Here is a 25,708-nt window from a genome sequence, read left to right as displayed (position 1 = left end):
ATATGTTCAGACAGGATGGTGTCACTTACATTGTGATGGTGAGGATGAGAGTAGTAGTGAAACAAAGACGTGTTAAGACGACTTTCTTCATTCGTGACCTTTTTCTTTGTCACGTGCCGATTGTTGATATGTTGCAAGATGCAATATGTATTCCTTGCTATAAGACTGGATGATCCCTGTGCGATAGCGTGATAGCGGTGCGATGGCGCGATGGACCATATGAGTATTTACTGGTACAACTACATCGGTTGTCCTTGTATTGCACGCATTCAATATCCATTGGGCGACTATGGGGGAGCTCAAGCGACGGATCTTTTCCAGAGCTTCTCGACATCTTGGAACAATCTTCTGAATCGCAGAACCGGACGAGTATCTCCAGCGTCGAACAGCACGCCGGATTATCTCTCAAACTCATGCATACACCTACACATTCTCATTATTCATAGATGCACAGCAAAGATTACTTAGAACCTGTGACGGCTTCGACGGCTTGTCTGGCCAGCGCGGTAGCTTGGTCGATAAGGGATGCTGAACGTCAACTCGAATTCATTAGCGGTCACGCTCTTCCCGAGGGCAACTTCATAACCCGACGTGGATGTCGATAGAGTTGGTGGCCACATAAATATCGATAAGGGATCACCAAGAGTTAGTGGGGAGGGACAGGATGGAAAGGGGGGCGGGGGGGGACGATAGGGTAGCAGAGGAGGGAAGAGAGGAAGGACACCACTCACGATCAGGAGCAATTTTATCCTCTCCCAAAGGCGCCAATTCAGTCCCCTCAATAACCCCAGGAGCACCTTCCACTACGTCTCTCTTTGGATCTTCACTAGATGGGGCATGACCAGATAAGGTACCTTCGTCGGCATATTTATCTGATTCTTTCGGGACGGAGCTGGACGAGGGCTGGGCGTTAGAATCCATTTGATCATTCTTCCCTTCCTTCAACCACCACCCTAGTCTATCTTTGCGCGGCTATAACGCCTTCTCACTAAGCTTAGATGAATTACGAGCTTTGAGGCCATACTAGATTAAAGGAGCCATCAGTGTGCGGGGAGGACTACCGAGTGTCCAACAACGATGACGAGAAGATGGCGGACCGGGAGGTGGATGAAAGTCACTATAGAATACAATAGAAAGGGGTAGTGAGAAGCATTAGAAAGTAAAGAGGATTCGCCCACACAGTAAAGGACACGCTCACATTTTGGACCCCGGCATAAGCTCCTTGCACGCCAGTAGGGTGCACAGAGGTGCTGTCTATCAGCGAGAGTCTCCGAGTTGAGGGTTTCTAGACGTACTCGTTCAAGTTTGACATATTGTTGTGTATCACTTTTAGTCGTGAAAGGTTAATATTTCAATGTACGTCGAATATTTCAATGTACGTCGAGTGTTCTCTCGAAGGTCATACTGCATCAAATCCCCTCAGCATCTTATGCCTCTGCGCCCAATCCCGCTCCACCCAGGCCACCCAAGAGTGAGTAGGAACAGGTCGATGCTCGATGAGGTCATTTCGCCTTTGGACCATCAGATTTACATGTGGCATATAATTTAGCCACTTTGACGGACCCTTTGGTATCACCCCGTTCTCCGGAAACAGAGGATCTCGTCCCATGTTCTCTTGACCATCCCCAACTGACATTCCTCCCCACTCTTCTTCAACTGTGCACTGACCATCACCATCACCATTATATATAATACATCCCATTTCTGTCTGAGGGTCCGACTGGAGAAAAACCGCATCTTCCATACCAAAACCTGAAACAATGTCTGCGACTATGGTCCAAACAGCTATCACTCTAAAGCCTTTCGAAGCCGATGTAAATCTTGACACTTACGATGAGGAGCAAGTGAGGTTGATGGAAGAACGATGTATTCTTGTAGATCCTCAAGATAAGGCTTATGGAGAAGGGACGAAGAAAGCATGTGAGTGTTCATTGCTCATTTCTCTTCTCATAACTCAAATACATTTCGTATTTTCCACCTATCTCCCTTTGTTCGCCAGTAACATACGCTTGTGTGGACTGTAGCTGATCGCCAGGTCACCTCATGTCCAATATCTCATCCGGTCTTCTCCATAGAGCATTTTCCGTCTTTCTCTTCCGTCCTTCCGATGGTCGATTGCTGCTCCAGCGTCGAGCAGCGGAAAAGATTACTTTTCCCGATATGTGGACGAACACTTGTTGCTCTCATCCTCTCAGTATACGTGCGGAGCTTGTAGAGGAGAATCAGGCAGGTAAGCTGTAGCAGTATAGCTATCATGGTTTAGAGCTCACGAGAAGGTGTACGTGCTGCAGCTATCAGAAAATTGCCACATGAATTGGGTATCCCTCCAGAGCAGCTTCATCCGGACGACTTCACATTCTTAACTCGGATTCACTATTTGGCACCTAGCGATGGACTCTGGGGGGAGCATGAAAGTGGGTCATTCTATCTTGATCCGAACTTGAAAGACATATACAGATACCGTGCTCGAGGGATTAGAGCTGATCAGCTAGTCGACTATATTCTATTCTCCGCTTTGGACGTCACTCTTGATTTGAACTATAATGAAGTGTCCGATGCGACCTATGTATCTCGAGAGGAACTCGAGGCAATGTTCGCAGATCCTAGTGAGTAGTGTCACATCGCACCTACTTCCTTCTGCAAATCATGCTTCCGTGATAGTACCGCAAGACCTGCTTCTGCACGGGATTTGACGAGTGAGGGTACTACAGGCGAATACAACATGCCTGGATGCTGACTATCAGAAAATTCTTTCACACCTTGGTTCCGGCTCATCGCCCGAGACCTCCTGTTCCCATGGTGGGACGATATGCTCGCCAAATCTCGATTGCAAGGATGGGATCCTGAGAAAGGACTGGGTAAGGTGAACCCACGAGTGTTGGCTGGTGGGGCTAAAGAAAAGGAGATTGTGAAGATGATTTAGGTGAGCAATTGATACGATGGTTTGGAGGGAATATTGCATAAGGGACTTGTATATAGCATTAACTACATGATTTTTATTGGGCTCTGTGCATGCATTTTTCTCATCAGCTCTGCAGTAGAGCTTTAGTCCATGATCCATGAGCCATCAGTCGGGTCATTGATCATTGAGGCCATTGACCATGGACCATGGAGAGAAAGGAGGGTGAGGTAACCCGGGTCTAGTGGCGCGTCATACAACCGGGTCTAAGAAGCACATCGTCACTCCCCATCTCCCTCTCTCTCTCTCCCACACCATCTCTCTCCTCTGTCTATGCCTATTTACTCATCCTATCACCTATCTTGACTCTTCATATCTAAGCATATTCATACTCATATCTACTCATATTCGATGCGATTATCTCTTTTTCTAGCAGCCGGGGCTCTATTACCTCAGGCATGGTCCTGGGGAGCCATAGGTGAGTTTTCCATCTCCTCCCTTGTCCTTCATCTATCATGACCTCTTTCTATGACTTTCGATGGAGCAATCAAGTGTTTTCTGATAGCTTAGGTCATGAGATAGTAGCTACCATAGCTCAAATACATCTCCATCCATCTACTCGTAAGAAATTATGTGGTATACTACCTCCAGAGGCAAAATGTCATTTGGCTCCTGTGGCGGCGTGGGCGGATCAAGTGAGGATGAAGTATAGAGGAACGGCAGGGATGCATTATATTAATGGTGTGTTTTTTCTGCTCAACTATTCCGAATCACTTATCTCTACTTCCCCATCCTCCAGAACTTGATCATGTTTCCCCGGTCACAATCAGCTTTCAAGAAGACCGACTCGCTTTAAACCCCGACATTTACCTCAGCGAATGGCTCTGTAAACATTTACGGATGATAATCCTGGGACAGCTGAGGGATAATCTATGTCCTGGTTGTTAATAGGACATAGTTTTAGGAGAACTTGGGAACGGAGCAGAGGAGAAATCACTGATACTTCTAGGTAAAGACGACCATCCGAGTGATACGTGTTACTTTGGTCAACATGGTTGGATGAACGAAGACATTAACGTCTTGACAGCCGTGGCTAATATGACACAGCTCATCATGGACGGTAAAGGGTGAGTCATTGAATAACAGCTTGACATCAGCATTCTCTCATTTCCTGCACCTCATCATGTGCCCTCAACTCTCAACCATGCCTCTGTCGTACATCGGCCAGTATAAACTGTCTGTCATCGCTTACACCGGACCTCATACGGTGCTTAGTCTCTCTGTGATCTCGATAGACCCGATGAGTAGACTTGAGATTTAGTGTTAATCCCCAGAGACATCCCACTTCGATTCCTTATCCACTTCATTGGTGATATGCACCAACCTTTGCATCTCACCGGTCGGGACAAGGGCGGTAACGGAGGTGAGCTGCCGAGCCTTGGGAGAGAGAAGGAGCTGACTTGTAGCTTTGTTCAGGTGGGAAGGACATATGCGAAAGTGAGTATACTATTTGGTACTTGAAGTTCTGGCTGATTGTACAGCTTGCATAGTGTGTGGGATGGTGGTTTGATCACTAAGAAAATTAGGGAGTTGGGTAATTACACTTCGCCTTTGCCATCGTAAGTTTCACGCTTCATCTCCTTGACTGTCCGTCGCAACCCACTCTCACACATATCATCTTCCCTCCTGATCAATTCTATGCCCTCTCTTTCCATGAATTCTTTCGTCTTCGTTCCTTCCCTATATTTCATACCATAGAGCCGTCCGGGAAAAACACAAGCGATATATTGACAAATCAGAAGACAAATCGAATCTTCTCTCCTAGGTACAATATTTGACCCTTACGTCCGATTCATAGTTTGGGAAGGTATACGTCAATGGTATCTCCCATCTCTTCCAACATGGTTATCATGTCCTTCCACCGGTGATCCTTATCCACATTCTTCAATTTCACCTATCCCACCATCAACATCTTTCCTCCCTTCATCAGAAACATTAGCATCGTCGATCCGTTCAGCCGCATCATTCATCGTCGGTTATCTACCAGGTTCAATGTCACTTTTAATGGAAGAACTTTCAGGTTACGCTTTACCATTAAAAGAAACTGAAAATCTTCAAAACGCTTTATTAAACTTACATCCTTTGAAATTGAACCAAACGGCTTGGGCGAGAGGTATGGAAAAAGGTGAAATGGTATTTCCCGTTTGTCCTTTTCATTGGGCACAACCACTCCATTCTATCAATTGTGATTTAGCTTGGCCGAAAGAATATACTGGGAATCATAGTGATCCTTTGATTGAATTGGACAGTGATGATTATTACGGAAAGATAGTTAGGGAAAAGACTTTGGAGAGATTGTTAGCTATGGCAGGGTTGAGATTAGCAAAGGTTTTAAATGAAGTTTATGGTGATGAGAGTGAAATTTTGTATTTGAGTTATTTGTAAGCTTAGTGGTATTAACTTTAACTTTCTAGATATCCATCATGTATGTATGTTGATATGGCGATAAAAGTGTTGAGTCGTTATTAACATTCAAGATGGTCATGGGAACAACACGAGTAGAGCACTCTTACTCTCTCTCTAAATGAATAGTACTCATACTCGTACAGTAGAGTACACAAAATCATTAATCTGCCAGTCATCCGTCCTGCAAATCACTCGGTATGTTCGTTGCACAACTAATCGACTAGTAGCTAGTAGCTACGAACGGTGTATCGTTTTCAGAGACTGATGTCCACACTTTCCTTTTCAACATGAAAAATGAAGGTTGAAAACACTGCAGGAATTAGAAAAGAAAGATAGCGAGCTCAGATATTTGGGTCATAACCTCATCATGCATGTCCCAGCATACAGCAACATTTGCACAACAATCCCATCGAAAGAATAAAAAGCCCAATCATACCAAGCGACTCGTCCAGCGTCCACTGGCGTTTTCTCCATCCAAACCTTCGTCGTCATCGTTCAATCCAACTTTATCACTCAAACCCAGAAGACATGAAACTTATGATACGGTCTAGATCTGATTAGAAGCACTGTGGGTCAGCTTGATACATCACTTGTTGCAAATGAGTAGACACAATCCAACTCGACGTCATGTACAAGATATCTTGGACTCGACTTTGACGGACTTGATGAGATTAAACTATCCAGCAAGAAACTGATACACTATGCGAGGATGATTCAAGGTAGAATTATGAAGAAAGGATTGCTTGCATGGTTTTGGAATGAGAAGTCACTGGAAGATTGGAATGATTGGAGCTGGGGCGCAGCAGGTCAAGCAGGAGGGGTGGAAAAGACTCGCGGAACCAACTCACCTTGAGCATCCTCTTGTTCACCTTCGCATCCGAAGCCTTGTCCAAAGCCGCTTTCAAGTGCATAATCTGAGCATTGGCAGCCGTCAAACTATCCCTTCCCCTAGCACTCTCATCAGAGAGGTTTTGCATCTTATCTCTCCGTTCCTCCAACTCTTGCATATGAACCACACAAGCGTCAGAAGTGCGTTTATTCTCTTGACGCGCTTCTTCAAGATGAGCTCGGAGTCTAGAATCTAAATCGTCAGCGTATTCCCAGATTATCACCACAGATATTCGTCGGCCATGAAAGATCCTCATAGGAGAGGTTCAAGAAATTGTAGGAGAGTCACGCTCACTCGTCTTACGTGTATCGGCCAATTCTCTAGTAAGACTAACAGTTTTCTGTTCTTCTTCTTTCAATCGGGATTCCTGACATATCAACTTTGTCTTCAAAGAATTGATCAGTTGACTCACAGCAAGATGTAACTTCTTCTCTTCCTCTTCCAACCTCTTTGTCAAGTTCTCTTTCTCCTGCAGTATGACATCTCTCTCCTCTACGACTTTTTGGATAGCTTGTCCATTCGCACTCCCATTCACCCCTTCTGCAGAATCATGACTGCCCTCTGACAACCTACCCGTGGATATCACAGGTGAACCGAAAACGATCGGAGCTTTCGGGGACGAACCACTCGACGATGCTGGTGAGAATGGAAGTGGTGGAAGTGGGACGCTTGGGGGAGGTCCAGAAGGAGGTAAAGCAGAAGCTTTACGACTGAGACGATGTTCTGAATCCACTTTCTTCTGTAATTCCGCGTTCACCACTTGAAGATCCGAGATAGTCTTTTCGTACTGACCACGTAACTTGCTCAATTCAGTTATCTGTCGAAGATCGTTATTACGTTGAACTTGATGTTCATCCCGAACTCGCGATAACTCAAACATTGTTTGATCAGCTTTCATCTTGAGCTGACGTCTTTGATCCTCAGAGGTATTCAACATCTGTTCCATATCCGCCACCATGGCATCACTTTCCGCTTGTAAGACAGCAAGTTTCTCTTCATGTTCTTTTTGTAGATCGGTCATGGCAGTCTCATGCGACGACCGAAGATCCGCAAGCTCTCGATGATGAGATGCTTCCAAGTCAGCGATACTCTTCTCATGTGCTGTGCGGAGCTCGTCAATGGTGGCATTGTGAGTTTGGCGAAGATGGGCGAGGGCGCCTTCATGCGTCTTCTGAAGATCGACAAGCGTTGCTTCGTGCTTTCCGGAATGTTCGACGAGCAGCTTCGCTCGCACTTCCTCGGCAGCCTGTGTAGTCTGCGCCTCAATTTCCACAAGATCCTTGGCATGCTCAGCTTTCAAACGTTCCAGCTCGGTGGCATGTTTAGCTTGCATTTGTTGATAACTTGTCGAAAAGTTCACTCGCACCTTCTCCATATCCGCCTCATGTTCCGCCTTTTGTCGATCGGTCGTCTCCGTCAACCGCTCCATGGCAGCTTTGTGAGTTTCAATCTCAGAGACGAGTTGGCTCAGAGCCTGAGTGCGTTCTTCGAGAAGCGCAGATTTCTCGCGTTTCATCTCTTCCAGCTCTTCGGCCAGTTCAGGGTGACTGGCTCCAAGTTCTTGACGAAGTTTGTTGTTCGCCTTCTGTAGATCGGCTATCTGAATGAACTGCTGCTCGATGACTTCACGATGAGAAGCTTCTTTAACGGCCATCATCTCTTGCAGTTCCGCCACTCGCTCGGCATCGTTGACCTTGATCCTTTTGTCTGAGGTGGATGATGATAAAGCCGGACTAGACTGTTCGATGACAGGTGAGCTGAGAATAGTTTCTTGCACATCTGCGGCGGTAATCTTGACGATAGGGGTTGGAGGACTAGCGGGGAGAGGGAATTCTTTAGGCTGAGGGGAAATTTTGGCGGGGGTTTGAGGGGCAAGAGCGATCTCAAGAGTGTTCGTATTGGCATTTTCGTTAGGGGAGGGGAATTCACGCGTCTCACGGAGACGAGCTTCGAGTTCTCTGATATAATTCTCACGTTCTCGTAATTCATCATCACGTTCTTGAACCACCTGAACATCAGTCACCGATCACCCAAGAGACAAGTCACTGACTTTATGGACAAATTTCAATTCGGCCTCTACGGACTGATAAGACCGCAGAGATTTGTCAGGTGATGAACCATTCGCTCCAAGTCGGGTGGGTGATGCACCGAGTAGCATCGAGCTAGACCCGGACCATGAAGAACGTGGCGAGATATGCGACAGAGACGCAGAGGACAGCTCCTGCGACAGCGATTGTGGCCGTCGACTTCTTTCTCCGTATCCCCTCCCCCCTCGAAAATCCTTTACTTTCGCTCCTGTTAAGATCGGCATCGATCCTCTTCTCGAACCTTTCACCCCTTTTGTAGGAGACGGCACTGGACTCAGACCCTGTGGTGTCTGCAACATCGATTCATCCTCTGTTGTCATGTCATCCTCTCGGGGTGAAGCGAGAGACGGAGTGACGACGGAATCTTCCAGTTCCGCGGTGATGAGTTTTGCCTCTGTCAATTGCGACTGAAGTTCAGCGATCTTGCCCTCGGCGTCGTTGCATCGATTTTCGGCCGCTGCACACCTGGCGGACATTTCTCCAAGCATGTCACGTAATGCTTCCAGCTCGGCTTCCTTAGCGGCTATGCCCTGAGCTGCTGGGCTGTGAGGTGGGGTGAGGTCTTGTACTGTCTTGCTGGGCGCTCGAGAGGGAGTCGGCTCGAGACGTGGTTCGAGGCTGATCCCAAACGTCTTGCTGCTCTGTGTCGAAGGGACTCGGGTCATTTGCTCGCTAGATAGTTCCTCAGCCAAGTCGCGACCATCATCGCTGCTGGCTGACATTTGTTGATCGTGAACGAGGACGGGAATAGTAGCATTACGTTCTTCCTCCGCTTTCTCCAATTCAACAATACGAGCGTCTTTCTTCTCGAGCTCTTCCAGTAAGAGTTTATTGTCTTTGCTCGTATCGAGAAGGGCGATATGCGATTCCAGATCTCGGAATGAAGCTTCCCGTCGTTCGGCCTCCTTCTCATGTTGTTCGATTTGAGTGACGAGTGTTGCTGCATGAGCATCTGTCTTGGCCAAACGCGCTTCGAGCTCCAGAGTGTGTTGTTCCAGCCTGGCGTTTCCCTCCTTCAGCTTGACTATTTCCTTTTTAAGATCGCCGACGACACCACAGTGATTGTCATCCTTGTCCGAGTGTGCTTTGAGCTTGGCCTCGATATCGTGGATATAGGACTAAGGGTCAGCTGCAACCCAGTCGGGACCAGCCAACTCAACTCACCTCGCTGGAGGAATTGCGCTCAGTCAATTTGGCCAATCGGTTCCGCAGTTCCACCACGTACGTCTCGTTTTGTGCAAATCTCTGTTGAGCTTCCTGCAGCTGCCTCCCCTGATCTTCGTACAGATCATTCAAAGCGACAATTTCCAGCCGCAAATCGTCCAGCTGCTTGTTCAGCACTGCAACGACCTTCTCGTACTCCAAAATGACAGGTTCGACCGTCTCGTTGAACTTGGCTAAAGCGTCACCGTCTCCGGGTTTGGTGGTGCGCAGTTCGTTCGTGAGACGCATATTATCGCTACACTTCTGCAAATATCGATCATATAGATCTGTATGTTCTCTTTGTAGCTCGGCAAGCCTTCCCAGTAGTTTCTCAGCATGACGCTGGTTCTCCTCTGAAGCAGGTACACTGCTTCTGCCCTCACCTTCTACACTAGCGAGTTGCTTGCGTAGCTTGAGGACGGTCGCTTGCAAATGCTCCACATCGTCCCACCCAACTTCTATCTGATTGATCTTGGCCGAATTCTTTATATTTCTCGCCCTCGAAGCGTACTTGATAGTGTTGAGCGTTTCACCGATGTTGTACTCTATTCCTGAGACACAGGCGATCATTGTGGTGAGAGCGTTACCACCAATGGAGTCTTGAAGCATTCGAGTGAGTTTGGAATCGCGGTAGGGTATGTGACCTTTGGCTTTCACGGGATCCGCAAGGGTGGAAATGACGTTACCGAGTGCAAGCAAACCCGAGTTGATCGAAATACCTTCTTTCATCCTTTCACCTTGTGCTGCGGTTCGTTTCAATCTCTCTGACCCTGCCAGATCGACCATGTTAAATTTACTGGTGACTACGACGAAATCATCTTCTTTCGAAGGAGCGAGTTGCATCGATATCGGGCGTGATAATCCTCCCACTCGAGAACCGATGGTTTGGAAACTACTGGGTGGTCCTCGACTACTCGGCGTCGGTGATCGAGCTGGAGGGAAACCGATGGTTGATGACGGACGTTTGAGCTTGGTCGGTGTCTCTGACCGCATGGGACTAGGTGTGGAGGAGGGCATGGTCACTGGACGTTTTTGAATCATTGTGAGGGAAAAGATGGCATGACTTCTCGAACTTGTCGCGTTCATACTTGTGCTTCCAGTCTGACGCCTCTCTGATCCTTCTTGTAGGTACTGCATTACCTCCGCCAAATTTGACACTCTCACTTCTCTCACCCCAGCCCATATGATACGACCATCCCTTTCTTCTCTGATGGCGATCTGAACCCCTGTTCCTGAAAGAAGGTCGATGATTTCTTCATTATACAATTCGAGGAAAGATAAACGACATTCCCAACTAGCTCCCGGACCGGCGGCGATACGTAACTCTTCAGCTTTCTCGAAGATGGCTTGAACGGTACGGGGTATAAGACCGGTTCGTGGATTTAATTCGGCTCCAGAGTAATCACTATGTTCTCCAGTCGTACCCATGGAGTAAGACTTTCCAGAACTGGTTTGACCATATCTGCAAGTCAGCTCCAGTCAATTCTCCGGACAAGGGAGCTGAACGTACGCAAGGAAAGTGACATTGTGTCCTTTGAGAAAATCATCAATCACATCCTTCGCCGTCGACTCGTACAACGCGACTTGGGACGCGGCCTCGTCGAGTACGTGATCGAATACAAAAGTGGGATGTCTTTTACCCGCTCCGGTCAGACTGAGACTTCCAGGCGCGTTTCCAGCGAGAGCCGCAGGATCGACGTCCACCCGGAGTTCAGAGGGCGATATGGGGTGTACGAGTGTTTGTCTGAAACGAGGTGGGACTGACGGATCGTCTGCGTCTGCGGGACGTATTCTGACCACTAGATCGTTAGCATTATCTCTCCTCCTCCTACATGACGCAAGCTCTTTTGTTGCGATATCATGAGAGTTGGAATGAAAGTATAAAAGACGCACCGACCCGCACGTTCCTACTCTCCCCTTCGTTACTCCCAGAAGCTTGTAGTTCATGATGATGTATCTTGCTCGTCCCGTGACCATAATTACTGGTCTGGGAGCTAGGACGAGGAAGATGAGATGACGAAGGAGAAGGGGGAATGGAAGGGACGGCAGATTGTCGTCTTGGACCGAGCATATCACTGGTGCTGAGCGTCGTTGAGATGTAAGGTTTGAAGGAATGTGATTGTTTGGTAAAAGGAATGTGAATGTGAATGTGTTCGTCTGTCGTTGAATTGTTCCGGTTGATACCCGCCTAATGACTGGGTGGAATGGAATGAGGTCTAATCTGTGATCTGTGATCTGTTTACTCAGTGTCAATTATCGTTTGAGGGGGAGGATGAAATCGCGTGGAAAGGGAGGGGTAAAGGTATCAAGGGGTAAAAACTGGTGGAATGTGATGAAAGATGACAGCAGCGAAAACATCTGATACAACGTGGTGAAATCGTACTATATTCTGCCGTCACGATTATAGTGATTTTTTGTCATTTCCCCTCTCCTCTTCACCTTTGTAACTAACAGAGCATTGACAGAGAAAAATGTGATGGGATTTTGACGGTTGCCGGTGAAGATGGAAAGGAGGATAGGTGAACCAGTAGAGGTAACTCACGAACTATGATCCTGATCCCACCGTCAAATGGTCAAATTGCCAAGAAAGGTCAAAGTGTGACCTTTTCCGGGTCACTAGTATCACCAAAGCTTGGACCGTGACAGTTGTCGACCAAAATTGGACCTGAGAACCTGGTCTATCACACGAGAGGGAAGTACCGAGTACCCAAATCAAGATAGGGGTGTATTACACAGTTTCCGAGATGATCAAAAAAAGGAAGGCAAAGTGGTGGAGAAAAGAGTGGGAAAGAAGTACAACAATGAATGGATTGTTCTTTCCCTAATTTCCCTAAGCTGTGTAAGCTTATGGAAGGAAAAAGAGAAATAGAAATAGGGCGCAAAGCGAGTGCCCGTGTGACCGTTTGAACTGGAGGAAATGGCAGATGGCGGTTGGCGGTGGGGCAAGGAGAAACAACACGAAGGTCTGTGCTTTCAAAGTTCAAAGGTCCTAGGTCCACTTGAATAAGGGTACTTGACTGACTTTTGATCTCGAAATGCTTGACGACCAACACTTCAACCCGCAACTACTCTAATCTTGTCACCCAGGTGGCCAGGTACCGACTATCGGACTGACTCGACTGGGTCTGGGGACTACTTTCTTTCAAGATGAAGGCGAAGGGGAGTCGCGTGTTAGGGTAAAGAGGTATCGATATCTCCACAAAGTATTAGGGTATAACTATCGATTCTATTGATCTATTGAATGAATTGATTATTTCTAATGTCGGTATCTATTCCTCGGATCCTCAAAGTATCGGAATGTTCGAGGGAAGATGAGAAAAGGGAATATGTCTCGGAAGTAGAAGACAATTTTACCCCTTGGTCAAAGGACATTTGGTGTATGGGGGTTTCATCCTGAGATTGACCGGGAGATTGAGAGAGATGTTGATGATAGGTGGTCCCTGTATGCCCGGAGAGGGGATATGGCGATGACCATGACTTAAGACGTCATGCTCATGAGCGTTCGAGCCAATGCTCACACAGGTTGAAGTCGATAGGACATTCCGTATTCACCAACTGGAGAGTGGGGTACTAGGGAAGGTACGAATATACCCATTTAGAGTTCGAAACTCGTCAAATTGCCGATTTGGGCGAGACAACCGTTCACTTGGAATGTGCTCTACTCGTACTGGTAGTAGAGCAGGCTTGTAGGATGTACATGGTGCATGGTGCAAGGTGCAAGAATGCATCAAGGGTCAAGATGTACATGATTCTATCAAAAACAAGATTACTTTCTCTGTTAACCCCTGGTCCCTGACTGACCAAGATTCAAGCGCAAGAACAATTCTTGTAATTCATTCACCCCTTTATCAAGCGACGACCCGTGATCCTCCTCGTCGTGAAGAAGCAACTCTAGATCTTCTTCCTCTCCTTTCCCTTTCCTACCAATCTTCTTCTCCTTCGGCGCACGTAGAGAAAGGCGTTCCAATGCATGCATCTATCCATCAGCTGTTCACATCTTGAGCAAGCCGGCACAGCTGTAAGTCCAAGTGATACAAGAGAACCACTCACGAAAACGATCCGTTTCTCCTCCCATTCCTTACTCAACCCGACAATCTTCTCTTCACCCGATGAGATTTCCAATTCATGTCGTTCCATCTGTTTAACCACTTTCCCAAGGTCCAACACCACTCCAAATAATTTCATGAGGATTTTATGAGTCACCTCTTGACCCGGAGAAGGCGACAAAAGACAAGCGTGGATGATACGATCAAGGATGACCTCGTGGTATAACACCAATGAATGTATCGAATGCAATTGATGGAGATTCGTATTACCGCCTTCGTCTTCTTCACCTTGGAATGAACCTTCGGAGAAGCTGGAAGAGATGGAAAGAGGATATTCAAAGTATTCCCCTTCGTCCATCGTATTCGGCGTTCTGGGTCGACTTTCATCGTGAAACAGACGAGGTCGCTGATGTTGAAGTTTATTCAAACGACGATTCATAGTATCCATATTGACGTTAATGGCGATATCGATGACGTATCTATGAAGAGCAGTGATGAAATGCGACATTTTCCATCGCAAGAGATGCAACTTCTGCCCAATTTTGCCAGGGGAAAGTGAATCAGTCGTTGGTTGGGAAATCGAAGTTCGAGATTGTGGACGTGAAGGTAGGTCGACTCCAATTTTCGGTTCAGATACAGAAGAAGAATGATTTAGATCAAAGTACATTGAACGTAAGACAGTATCCACCCGACAGATGCGAAGGAGGAAATTATGGATTGATTGATATCTTTCCATGATACTCGGTGGCAACAATATCTGTATCGTCGGAGGCATGGAATATGAAAGATATAGAAAATCAAGCGCCCTCAGAAGTCAGCGACGAATACAATATGAACAAATGTAAGCTCACTCGATTGCTTGGGGATCTAACCACTTGGCCCTTCTTCCATCTTGCTCATCCTGGGGTAGATCCCGAATGGCGAAAGATACTTTATCCTCAATCTTCTCCCACACACTTCCCCTATCTTCTTCCATCTCATCATCCACCAAAGTCGTTCTCAACGCATATGCTAGCTCGGCGCCCCCAGGTGGCCACTTGGCACGTTCACTCAATCCAATAGCCAGACCCATACCCCATTCTCCATCCCCGGTACCATTCTGACCAGGTGCTAATCCCATTCTAGCCCTAGTCCTGGCTCTCCGACCTAAACCCAGGGCTTCACCAGCACCTGCGGTGTCCTTGCCAAATAACGCGGCGGATACACGTTCGGCGAAGGCTGCATCTCCGGCGAGCCAAAATGATCGTAAGACATTCAAATGATCCAAGAAGCAGAGATCGTCCAAGCACAAAGACACAAGCGAGGTCGTAACCAAATCCGCGTGTGTGAGAAGAGAGGACAGCAGGTGTTCGGAGATGAAGAGAGGAATCGTAGGGCTATCGGAAGGCAGCAGGGGAGAGTCAGATTCAGAGTACAAAGCGAGAAACTCCGTCAAGCGGTCGAGAGGAGTCGGAGCCCAAAGGGGATTTCCGGTCTTCTGAAGATGTGAACCTGGCGGTTGAAGAAAGAGTGACCAGAGATCTACGTCTTTACCAGGATCGATGACTGTGTCTGGTATAGGTAGATAATCTATGATACCGGTCGATAATGGGCTCGGAGGGGATTTTGCTTGGTCGAGAAACTCTTGTGGAAGACGTTTTCGCTCTTTTCGAGCTGTGCGACGGACTGGTACGGACGATGATCCAGACAATGGTCGAGACCGATCTCGGACTGAACGGCGCCAGTGGTCCACTTCAGCCTTCACTCGTCGGACATGAGCTTTGACGTCTACAGAGCTACGTTCATCAGCTCCAAAAGATGCTCATCAGAGCTCTTAGTTTGACTCACCCGTCCGCAACATCGCCCCAAGACCATTCGGTTTTGATCTCCCAGTTTCCAGAACAAAGCGGATGTTGACCTCCTGACGCCTCTCGAAGTATTCGCAAGCTTCGACCAGCCTCGAAAAGCTTACGCCTCACGTCTTTGGGAATGAACCCTGGCATTTTGCGTGACGAGAAGTGATATTCCCATCCAGATTCCTCACCCGGTGTGGCGGTGCGTGTGATGCCCAAATCAGCCCATGGTTGTGAAGTGTGGTCGAGATCCTCCACGGCATCGGTGAGCCCGACCCATTGATGCAAAAGAATCAAAAGTGGACCGGATGAGTAGCTGAGAAGATGGGCAAGGGAGAGAATCATGACACCATGTTTCCGTGCAGGCGAAGCAACTGAATAATGGGCGAAAAAGTGATTGTATACGTGAGTGATAAGGGTCGAAGCTCGGGTAGGGAGCGATGCGGCCGTCTTTCCATTCAGAGGCTATGATGAGTCAAAGTACTATCGGGCTGACAGGAAGCACCCACCCAGAACATGAGGTCACACAGGACTACTCCTAATTCTCGAATCTCCGAGAGAGTCGAAGACCATCGGATAAAGCTACAGGTGCCTGAGCCATCGCAATCCTCCACGTAGCAGGTCAATCGTTGTTTGACGTAAGTGAGAATGGTCGATAGTTCGTGTAGTAGCGCATGATGTGTGGGCGTTGCTGGACTACTACTTTAGTTTCTGAGGGAATTTCAAGAGACAGACTGACGTAGAGCTTGACGAGTCGATCAAGATTTCCAGGCGGCGAACCGCAGTGGCGATGTCCAAAAAAGTCTCGATAGTTCTAAAAATGAGCCCACTCGCGTTGCAAAGGGAAAACTCACGACGCAGCTGTCGATCTTTCAAGACCGTACGGTCGTCCAACAGACTCAGACCAAACGAACCGACCATCTTTCAAGTTCCATTGAAGGTGCTCAGTGGTGACTGTTCCTAGAGTCGTGCGCATACAGAAACGCAATAGCTGGTCGAGAGGTGAAATAGGGATTGTCGTCCTTCTCAGCGCGGGTATGGTATTGGTCTGTGATTCACTGCACGTCAGCGGACGAAGCTCGTGAGTATGTTGACTCACATGTATACCAGAGCTTCGAAGAGGGAAGCTTTGTCGGTCATCAGTCCCGTAGAGGGTGAAATGGCATGAGATGAACGCTGATCGTCCCATGTCCGGATAGGCTGTTTGTCAGAACGAGCTCGAAGTTGTGGGAGAGGAGCTTACGGAGAAGGCGACCGGCGGACCAGGGTGAACATGTCCCGCTTTGGCTAACAATGTCCAAAATTCCGCCCCCTGCTCCACTTCTTCATCCCGATTATCATGTGCGACAGGTAACTCCTGCGCCTTCTCTTTACCTTTAGGTGAAGGTGAGGAGATTGAATCACGTTCGTGGGGCAAGAGAGAGCTGCGCCGTATACTTTGCAGCAGCCTGTCACTCGCATTTTGATCATCCAAGGGAGGCAGGGAGAAAGATGGGTTGATCTTGGTGAGAGGGAGAGGGAGAGGGCATGACGGACCAGTAAGGTCAAGGGGATAGAGGTTGAAGATAGATAATTGGACGACCATTGTCCTTCGTCTGCCCCTCGTTCACCCGTTGATATGTTGAAATGTATGAGCTGATAAGTTAGAGACTACTTGCTCGTCATCATCTCGGACTTTGCGAAGCTGAGTTGACGCGTCGCGTGCCTATATCTTGCCTCTGCCTCGCACGCCTACCAGCAGTCCCGAATAGCAACTAAACTTGCCTCAGATGGTCGAAACTTTCAACGATGCCTCTTCTTCTGCGTCCCCTCGCCTATAAACCCATGGCAAGTGAGTCTCCTGAGGCAATCGTAGAAACAGCCTGTCCCCGTTTGAGGGTCGTCGAGGATCACTACCCACTTTGGCTTCCCATAGAAGTGGACTCACATTCCATGACATTCTTCGCCTTCTTCACAAGTCCTTCTTGTCTTGCTCCGTCCCGTGTCTTCTCGATCGAGTTTCGGATCCTAGCAGATGTACGTCGTCCATGATCACTTTCTCATTGAGTCGAGATCACTCAACAATGACGTTATACGGTCACACGGTGGTGGTTCTTTCCTTTGTAAAACCTCCTGTGTAATTGCGGTGAGTGATAGACCATGGTATGATGATATAGGGTGCGTCATGAAATCTTGTCACCTAGAACAATCCGATTCTGATGACCCGTTGCTGTGTTCTTAAAGAATTTCTCACCGTTCAGGTATCTCACGATTTGCGGAGTCGATCATTCTTCGACCTCCGACAAATAGCCCGGCCTATGACTCGAATTCCCACTCCGACATATAAAGAAATGTTTCAAGATCTTACTCGTTTCGACATTGAATAACAATGACATCTTTTCACATGTCCACTACGAAGATGGAATTATTGTAAGATATGGTGATGTTTCATCGGAGTATCAAAGAATTTCTTTCCCCGATTTCTATCTCCAATTACGTCTTGACGTCTCGTCTGAGTTTAAATTCTCTCGGCCGTACGCAGTCGTTCTTCTATCAAACTCGCAAACGTCTCACGCCGATGGAGTACACACTTTTTTTGAGTCTTTCTTTTTCCCTCGTACACTCCACCCCCGTCTGTCACGCCAAGCTGGTGCCCGGCCAACCGGTGGAGCTCCTTTACTTGTCAACCAACGTTTTGAGACACCGTCACTTGAACCGCGACAACATCCAAAGTGTCACATTTCACCTTCCGACTCTGATCTCTCGCCTTTCCACTTTTGTCTCTGTATCGAGATTGAAAAGGGTCGTGGGTAGATATACAGCGTATCGATCTGATCTCAATAGGCACTGACAAACACATACACGAAGTCATTTATTAACGAACTTCTAAAATCAGCCGAAACCGACACGCTCTTTCACTTGATACTCACCCCGCCTTCTTGACTGATATATACTGAACTGCCAAGAGAAAAGCGTCATACTCATAAAACAAAACTAGTTTGAAACAAGGATCCCTTCGGAGCGAGTGAGTTCTCGCCACCCGACATAAAACTCCGACCATAAACGGGAGAAATAGCGAGGACATAGAAAGAGAAAGAGAGGTTGTCATGCCCTTCGGGATGTTTGGGGGACATAATGCCCCACAACAAACTTATGCAACGACAAGACAAGAATTAGCACAATTCAAATCTGCCCCAATACTCAACCCACACTTCAACATGGTTGTGAGATAGTGAGTCTGAGATCGTTCTCCGCTACTTGATACACCCTTTCTCGTACTCGCTAACGTCCGTTCAAATCGTGGGAAAAGTGGAGCGTGAAGCTGATAAGGATAGCCTAGACTGTTTGAACCGATTCATGGACGCCCTCATTGCCGTTCATGGTCCAGGAGGAGTGAGGGAGTGGTTGTTAGAAGTAACAGCATTCCTTACTGCTTGTCAAAAACGTACTTTTCAGCGTATGCCCTTGTGAGTTAAGATATCTTCTTCCTTCCTCCTTCTGTGTCTTTCCTCTTCCTCCTCCTCCTTCCTTTTTCCCGCCTCCATCTGTGTTCTTCCTTGATTTACTTAGATCTACTCGTCTCCAACCAATATTGAAGCTTTTCTTCTTTGATCTCATAGATCAATGCCCCTCAATCTCGAAGCAACCACTACCACTGGGGTGAAAATTACTGACGGTAGAAACCCACAAGAACGTCAAGCCATTATATCCTTCACGACATACTGGCGTCGTATGACCCAGCCACCCTTCATGATGGGAAGACCGGAATGTCAAATCGTGTTGATCACATTGGCGGAATACGTCAGTCAGTAATGTTCTGTCAAGTAGTGAGTAAAAACCATCTAACTGCTCACTACTTGACTAACCATTTTGACCACCTTGATATCCCTAAACCCAGTCACTGATCGGGACTGCAGAGGATGGTGATGGAAGAGGGACAACCTCGGCGTCGATCGATATCTCGCTACATAATCGCTGATATGAGAGACGGTCATCGATCTCATCTGATCCCTGACAATGTTCCAATTCGTTCTGTCATTCCTCTGTTTCAAAATCATGACTCTTAAAAGAGCGACGCTCCAGGCTTTTCCCCCATCGTGGGGTCCTGATTGTAGAAAAGAAGTAAAATGTGTATGATGGACGAAAATGAGTATAAGAACATTCTTGTAGAAATGTTGATAAGTATGCAAATGCATTGATCATAAACTTCTTCATCTTTCCCACATTATCACAGGATACTTGAAACGTCCACCGGTCCTTCAGGAGGATAGACTTTCCATTGTAGATGAGGATTAAAGAAAAGTACCTAATCTATTTGAAGCCATCAGTCTACATATCCCTCAACTATGTGTTGAAAGACGATACGACCAAACCGACTGAGACCGCCGACAATCCTATGATGATTCCACCAATTAGGAAAGAATTATGTGTAGTCCAAGTAGACTTAGATCGAGGACTTTTTCTCCTTTTCTGACGTCGAGGGGTTAAGAAAGAATAGGATGAAGAGGAAATCACTAACCCCATCTGTTTAAGTCTATTTGTCAGCTCAACCAGTCAAACGATAGAGAGCTAGACTCACCCTCTGATATAATATGTGTCTAAAGCACGTTCGATATCTGCTTGACATCCTACGGGTACATGTTCAAGGACGAAAGTAGCTGAATCGTTAGCTGAGCACATACCAGTCACGCCAGCTCACCGCTGGTCGATTCAGATCCTTGTACGAGAGACATAGTCATTGTGGCGTAATGATCTATGGTCAGCATCACTCAACCCGACTGGTAAACTCTCACTAGATGGCCATTGAGAGTTTTGTGCTTGCCAAGTCTGAACGAGTTTCTTGGGTGGATCGACGGATATGATCTTGCCTTTCACAAACCCTGCGAATAGTTCGAATTGTTCTTCAGGCTTGAGAGGCATCTGTCATCAGTAGACGAAATTTGATTTTTACCTCCCCCCAGCCTCTTCCGTCCGTCCATCTGCCTGCTGCTGATCACCACCACCACCACCGACATCATCATGCTCGTCACTTTCAACATAGCAGAGAAGTGGCATCAAGTACTCCTGTATGTCAAAGAGGAAAATAGAAGGATACCTAAGGTGGCAAGGACGTTGACATTTGGGAGATTTAAAAAGAAAACGACACGAAAAAGTTGACAAACCTTAGCAGGACCCCTAGACCACATGGGGATCTTCTTTTCGTCCGTCAACAAACTCCAAAGATCATCCGCACTGGCCCTCAAATCCGCTTTGACCTCTACCGTCGCCGTGGCTCCCACACCACCCTCTTTCTTCTCCGCTTTAGGCTTGGGAATATCATCTTTCGCAGGAGGAGCCGGAGTGTAAGTTGTCGAAGTGGGATCAGGAGTAGAAGTTCCAGATCCTGATGCTGCAGCTGCTGCTTCGGATAGAGCGGCACCATGTTCGGCGAGTAAAGCAGGACGTAGTGCGTTGAATTTTTCTGATAAGATTGGTGGAAGGGATTTACGAATTATGGCAAAATATGCTTGAGCTTCTGGTGTATCGGGAGAGGTGAGACGGAAGTTGTACTATCACGAGAGGTCAGTTTGGGGGTTTTTCACGATGTAATTTCAAAGACGTCAGATGTGCGGTGTATCAACTTGGCATGCTCTTGTTAGTTTGGAAGTAGAAGGATAAAGTGGGTAAGGTAGGTGAAAGGACTAAGAATAGGTGCTGAGAGTAGTTGGACAAGGTGAGGTGGGAGTGATCAAGCCTGATAGATAGATAGATGAAGGAAATGTGATCGATGAGTAGATGGGAAGTCCATGGTAAGTGGAACTGTGAAGATGAATCAATGTAAAGTTCGCTCTTTGCTCACCGTATACTCTGTCAACCCATCTATAGTCTCATGGCTGACTTCGGGAACGTTGACTTTTCCCTTCACTTCCGTACCATCTTCCAAAGTACCTTTCCAAGACATTTCCACGACTAGATCGTAGATTGTCAAAAGTCTGTCATCAGTATCGTATTTCCGTCTCCTTACTTTTTGTCATACCCCACTAAACCCCCTAACCCTCTGAGAACCTGCCCACATAATCTACTACGTCTCGAAGATGTCTTTCTATTGACGAGAAAGTTTCAATGAAGAAGTATAGTTATTGTAGAGGTGACTTCCAAGACCTTTGGTAATGATATCGAAAGGTGAGTATGTATAGTACTAACTGAGAGTAGAAGAGGTATGAAGATGGGATCAAGAAGACAAAACTCACTTGCCCTTCCTCTGCCCTAAATCACAATCCCCACTGACAGCTATGACCTCATCTATCACCACCCCCCCAACGCCCGTACCGGGTAACGTCTTTTTGATCCATTCATATGCCCAAGGAGCGCAATTCTTATTCTTCCCATCAGCTCCATTGACAATGGTCAAGTCAGGTCTCAGAGGGTCGGATGAGACAAAGGAGGTGGAGGGGAGGAATGTGAACGAAGGGCTTGAGAGGATGGGATGAGGAGAATCACTCACACGCCAGTGGTACGTTTGTTGATATGCTGTGAGAGGGGTTGGAGCCGCCATCATTTTCCTCTTCGTTTCTCCGTTCTCAATTCTGGGTGGAATGATCACAAGAAAGAAACATGAAACTCTCTTACGAACGCGACGCAGTTGAATGCGGGTCAACTTTCTAGAATGTTACCCGATCACGTGATTGACGCCGTGAAGGTAAAGCCAATGAGCAAGAACCAATGCAGAGACAATGCATGCAAGACAAATGTACCCAATGACAACAATGATGCCCGGAGATGAAATCTATGTGGTCGTTGATGATGCAGAACGGCGGGAGAGACAATGGGCAGATGTGGAAGGAGGAGGTAGAGACGTGGGATCATAACCCCAGATTGGCCAGACGACGGAAGACGTTTGAACTGCCGGAACTGCCTGACGGTTCGAGTTGTTTGCTTCTCTCAAACAACGCCTGCTTGTCAGTCATCCGCAGATCTCGAGGTAGTGTCCAGGTAAATCGCTAACAAAGAGTATAAGACGTCTTAGTAGAAGGATGTACAACTCAGGAAGCCAGTCGATGAGACATGGAGGGTGAATCTGAAACTCACATCCTCATTCATGATCACAGGCGTATCATGGATCAAGCTCCGGAAAGCTGGCGACGGAGGATCATTCATCATGGGTCCCTTTTGTTGGCACTCCGTGATGACCGAGAGGATCTGGCCGAAGCGCGCAAACTTGTCCCACTGGATAGCCCCGTCTTCACGCACGTCTTCTCGTCGCACGCTATGTAAGCGGCTGATGAGCGAGATGATCGTGGCCCTGAGAGTCAGCTTGTTTTGTTCTCTACTGACGCTCACGTCTCATCTCAAAGACTTGGAATTAGATGCAAAGGAAAGCACACCGAGGAGGTCATGCGAGAGGGGGTTGCAAAAAAGACTCACATCAGGGGAATCGCCGGCCGACCATGGGAAATATCCGCCTGTAACGCCCTCCTGTACAGGACGAATCCCGCACGAGGATCCATCAACTTCAGATGACTCTGAAAATCCCTCTCCACACTAGAACCCAGGTGGACCGTTGCACGCGTCTGTCCTAAGCGATGCACACTGGTTTCCTGTAGCCCTGTGAGGACCGCATGCAAACTGTCGTAATTGTTGTTTCGACGTAGCTGGCGGGCGATCATCACAAACTGTTCGTAAACCCTAGCGCGATGTTTAGCTTTCGGATTCGCGAGGACTAGTGTGGATACCAGGCGGGAGAGATGGTTGAAGAAGTGAATGGCTCGGGCCACGGGACCCGTCTGTTCTTTACCGAGATCGTAGCGAAGGACGTCACGAGGACGGATGGAGGCGAATAACTCCCATTGCAGCTTTGTGAGCTCGGCAGCGAAAGTACGTGGGTCGGAGGAGAGGAGAGTGGAGACGGCTGATGACCATCTGTGAGCGTCGAGGTCGTCAGGGTGAGGCAGAGGAGGTCGAGGGGGATTCGAGGTGCTGCGCTGTCGCGCCATGGCGGAGGATTCGGGATTGTCGACACCCATGGAAGATGCGAGAGAGGGAGTGGACTCTTTGGGAGTGGCAGCGGTGCCGACGGAAGATCTACCGAGAGAGGAATCAAGCTCGTACAAGAGCTCGTTATCGATGACAAGCTCGGTGGGCGATGTAATCGAGGCCACGCTACTTCCTTCCGTGGTCTTGAGCGCCCAAGACGTGTCAACATCTTCAACGTCAGACAAGCTTTGTTCAATCCGGATCAAGTCTTCTGTCAAATGTGACATGAAGGTATTTTTGAGGTTGAGCCGAATCACTTGGAGGAAGATTGTATGCGTCTCCTCGTTTTTGACATCCCCCGGATAGGTGTTCGTCCACTTGATGAGAGCACCCGTGATCCTGAAGTCAGCTCTTGATCATGTGGCTGTCATGAGAACTCACTTCATAAGCGCCCAGAGCTTGACGTCTCGTGACACTGCATGCCGCTCTACCTCCACATAACGATCCAAGAACTCACGCATGAGAACTTGGGGGAAGCAAAAGCGACGATATGTCAAGAAAAAGGCGTCGACAAAAGCCTCGTCTTCGGTCGATACGATCGCGGCGAAGAGTTGGCCCAAAAGGTCTTCGAGGCTAACGTGAGGTGGTGGCTCGACAGCCTGACTCGACTCGGCTTGCATGGATAGCGAGCTGAGCGCGGTCATGCTACTCAGATTTCTTCCCCCCGTGGCCATATTACCCGCCGTCTCGTCTGCTCCGCCTGCCGATGCTGCCAGGGGACCCCCCATCATCCACTGCAGACTGCTGGAGCTTGAACGAGTGTCTGATCCCGCTTCCTGCCCGTCAGCCGGAGTGAGAGTCAGACCGTGTCGCCACATGATCCGATCAGCTCCAGAGGAAGTGTCGCTATCGGGTGAGGTGAGGGCATCGAGACCAGTAGGGAGAATTAGCCCAGTGGGTGTCTGGATGGGCTGAAGCGAAACGGCAATTTTTCTCTGATGTCGACCTAAGTGATCAGCGAAGAGAACTGCCAAAACACGAGGTAACTTACGACTCCTCTGCTCCAGCTTGTACAAGAGCCAACGGAGTCCGTTCCTCATCTTACTCTTGCCTTCTGATGATAAAGCGGATACTTCAATGAGACCAACATTGTACGGCTCGCCGAGGATGTTGCCTTCCGCCGCAGTGATCTCGAGCTCGACGCCAGGATCCGACTTGCAGGCAAAAATTACGATGGGTAAGCCCTGAGATGAGAGTCGCTCTGAGATTCATCAGTCTCACTCTCTACAATCTGACGGACCATGACACACCAACGAGCTCTTCTAAGCCATCTAGGGTATTCCGTCGCGTGGCATCATAGCAGAAGATGGCAGCTGAAACACTTCTTAACCCGGCAGGCCATACATCGATGCTATCCTTGCGAAGGGTTGCGATGTCCATCTCCAGAAGGTTCACCTTCCAGGGATGCTTAATCTTCCCGCTCGGCTGTATGCTGACAAAGTGCGATGTGACTGGTAGTCAGTGCATGCGACTAAACCGGCGTCCAATGCATACCTGTTACACCGTTGAAGTCGACATCTCGGGTGGCCACATCCCAAGTCCTAAGAGCTTTCTCCAGAAGTTTGGTCTTGCCCACACCAGCATGGCCAACGATAGGTATGACGAGATCAGCATCCGACATGACTGGCTGCCAGACGTCAGCGTGGACTGTGGATTCGGACTCACGTTATGCGCCGGTGGTCGTGGTGTCCGATCGAGGAGATCCGGTTGCAGCTCTGACAACGACAGCTGAGGCTCGTCGAGATGTCTTGACAGAGTAGATCTTCGCGTTCTCAGACCTGTGCTTGGTCCAACGCCGTTCGGAAAGCCAGGGCTCAGTGGGGACCCTGACTTGGACGAGCCTGAGTCTGATAGATCCATTTGGGATCTCAATCTACGCATGGCTGCCCGATCCTTGTTGGAAAGTTTCTGTCGCGCTGATTGTAGCAAGGCTACTTGGGAGGAGTCGTGAGAAAGATCTTTTATAGGAGATGGTGGCAGCTCCGCTGAGCCAGGACTGACTTGGGACATTATCGGCCGTTGGATTGGCCGAAGGGGCGAAAGTGCGAAAGGTGTTGGAGATCTGTTCAAGGGAGAAAGATTGTACTCGTTAAGAACAGCGGGAGAACCGAGGTCAGGCTCGAGGTCACAGCTGTCAAGAAGGATACCAAGTGGAAAGAGCCTAGTCAATGTCAAGTATTGATTATTGGGTGTGAGTGGGGGAGGGCGTGATTTGTTGAGACCCTGCGGTTGTAAGCTTGCGGTTGCAACCAACCTGGAATTGCACTCTGAGTCGAGCATTGGGGAGACATACA

At 48.1% G+C, this 25,708-nt stretch overlaps 8 protein-coding genes across 8 annotated transcripts; 3 read left to right on the top strand and 5 right to left on the bottom strand.

Moving 5' to 3' along the window:
- Positions 1-460: 460 nt before the first annotated feature.
- TREMEDRAFT_61235 (uncharacterized protein) lies at positions 461-1,312 on the bottom strand (the record flags this gene model as incomplete). The annotated part of the gene is made up of 4 exons (XM_007003505.1): positions 461-528; positions 732-903; positions 1,199-1,250; positions 1,296-1,312. The coding sequence occupies 4 exons, from the start codon at positions 1,310-1,312 to the stop codon at positions 461-463; spliced, it is 309 nt and encodes a 102-aa protein (XP_007003567.1).
- Positions 1,313-1,760: 448 nt separating this feature from the next.
- On the top strand, positions 1,761-2,923 carry TREMEDRAFT_68186 (uncharacterized protein; the record flags this gene model as incomplete). Its single annotated transcript, XM_007003642.1, has 5 exons — positions 1,761-1,920; positions 2,036-2,230; positions 2,277-2,414; positions 2,493-2,606; positions 2,745-2,923. The coding sequence occupies 5 exons, from the start codon at positions 1,761-1,763 to the stop codon at positions 2,921-2,923; spliced, it is 786 nt and encodes a 261-aa protein (XP_007003704.1).
- A 387-nt stretch (positions 2,924-3,310) lies between these two features.
- TREMEDRAFT_28516 (uncharacterized protein) lies at positions 3,311-5,344 on the top strand (the record flags this gene model as incomplete). The annotated part of the gene is made up of 8 exons (XM_007003129.1): positions 3,311-3,377; positions 3,470-3,640; positions 3,909-4,019; positions 4,221-4,322; positions 4,366-4,396; positions 4,441-4,518; positions 4,699-4,823; positions 4,980-5,344. The coding sequence occupies 8 exons, from the start codon at positions 3,311-3,313 to the stop codon at positions 5,342-5,344; spliced, it is 1,050 nt and encodes a 349-aa protein (XP_007003191.1).
- Positions 5,345-6,090: 746 nt separating this feature from the next.
- TREMEDRAFT_43333 (uncharacterized protein) lies at positions 6,091-11,615 on the bottom strand (the record flags this gene model as incomplete). Its single annotated transcript, XM_007003304.1, has 8 exons — positions 6,091-6,446; positions 6,549-6,621; positions 6,667-7,365; positions 7,471-8,262; positions 8,305-9,459; positions 9,506-11,006; positions 11,055-11,343; positions 11,438-11,615. The coding sequence occupies 8 exons, from the start codon at positions 11,613-11,615 to the stop codon at positions 6,091-6,093; spliced, it is 5,043 nt and encodes a 1,680-aa protein (XP_007003366.1).
- A 1,707-nt stretch (positions 11,616-13,322) lies between these two features.
- TREMEDRAFT_28786 (uncharacterized protein) lies at positions 13,323-16,611 on the bottom strand (the record flags this gene model as incomplete). The annotated part of the gene is made up of 7 exons (XM_007003156.1): positions 13,323-13,520; positions 13,595-14,396; positions 14,442-15,365; positions 15,418-15,887; positions 15,932-16,118; positions 16,162-16,236; positions 16,277-16,611. 7 exons carry the CDS (start codon positions 16,609-16,611, stop codon positions 13,323-13,325), a joined length of 2,991 nt encoding a protein of 996 aa, XP_007003218.1.
- A 1,897-nt stretch (positions 16,612-18,508) lies between these two features.
- Positions 18,509-19,214, top strand: TREMEDRAFT_61230 (uncharacterized protein; the record flags this gene model as incomplete). The annotated part of the gene is made up of 3 exons (XM_007003504.1): positions 18,509-18,633; positions 18,737-18,868; positions 19,022-19,214. 3 exons carry the CDS (start codon positions 18,509-18,511, stop codon positions 19,212-19,214), a joined length of 450 nt encoding a protein of 149 aa, XP_007003566.1.
- A 366-nt stretch (positions 19,215-19,580) lies between these two features.
- TREMEDRAFT_38360 (uncharacterized protein) lies at positions 19,581-21,970 on the bottom strand. The gene is made up of 9 exons (XM_007003251.1): positions 21,886-21,970; positions 21,632-21,762; positions 21,241-21,373; positions 20,564-20,950; positions 20,195-20,321; positions 20,101-20,154; positions 19,981-20,059; positions 19,921-19,935; positions 19,581-19,712 (listed from the first exon to the last, which is right to left on the bottom strand). Exons 1-9 carry the CDS (start codon positions 21,937-21,939, stop codon positions 19,694-19,696), a joined length of 999 nt encoding a protein of 332 aa, XP_007003313.1. The 5' UTR covers positions 21,940-21,970; the 3' UTR covers positions 19,581-19,693.
- Positions 21,971-22,243: 273 nt separating this feature from the next.
- Positions 22,244-25,424, bottom strand: TREMEDRAFT_68182 (uncharacterized protein; the record flags this gene model as incomplete). The annotated part of the gene is made up of 7 exons (XM_007003641.1): positions 22,244-22,333; positions 22,470-22,683; positions 22,806-23,753; positions 23,796-24,615; positions 24,665-24,865; positions 24,909-25,041; positions 25,080-25,424. 7 exons carry the CDS (start codon positions 25,422-25,424, stop codon positions 22,244-22,246), a joined length of 2,751 nt encoding a protein of 916 aa, XP_007003703.1.
- Between the last annotated feature and the right edge of the window lie 284 nt (positions 25,425-25,708).

The sequence above is a fragment of the Tremella mesenterica genome (assembly GCF_000271645.1).
Source record: "Tremella mesenterica DSM 1558 unplaced genomic scaffold TREMEscaffold_3, whole genome shotgun sequence".
Lineage (NCBI taxonomy): Eukaryota > Fungi > Basidiomycota > Tremellomycetes > Tremellales > Tremellaceae > Tremella > Tremella mesenterica.
This window is presented reverse-complemented; position numbering and strand designations above follow the sequence as displayed.

Bases quoted from the DNA above. Each gene is read 5' to 3' on its own strand.
- TREMEDRAFT_38360 (XM_007003251.1), bottom strand. From the start codon at position 21,939: ATGATGGCGGCTCCAACCCCTCTCACAGCATATCAACAAACGTACCAC. The intron at 21,763-21,885 runs GTGAGTGATTCT...GCTGATGGGAAG, and splicing joins AACAAACGTACCACTGGCGT to AATAAGAATTGCGCTCCTTG. The intron at 20,322-20,563 runs GTTTGTCAACTT...TACTGATGACAG, and splicing joins GGTCTAGGGGTCCTGCTAAG to ATGCCTCTCAAGCCTGAAGA.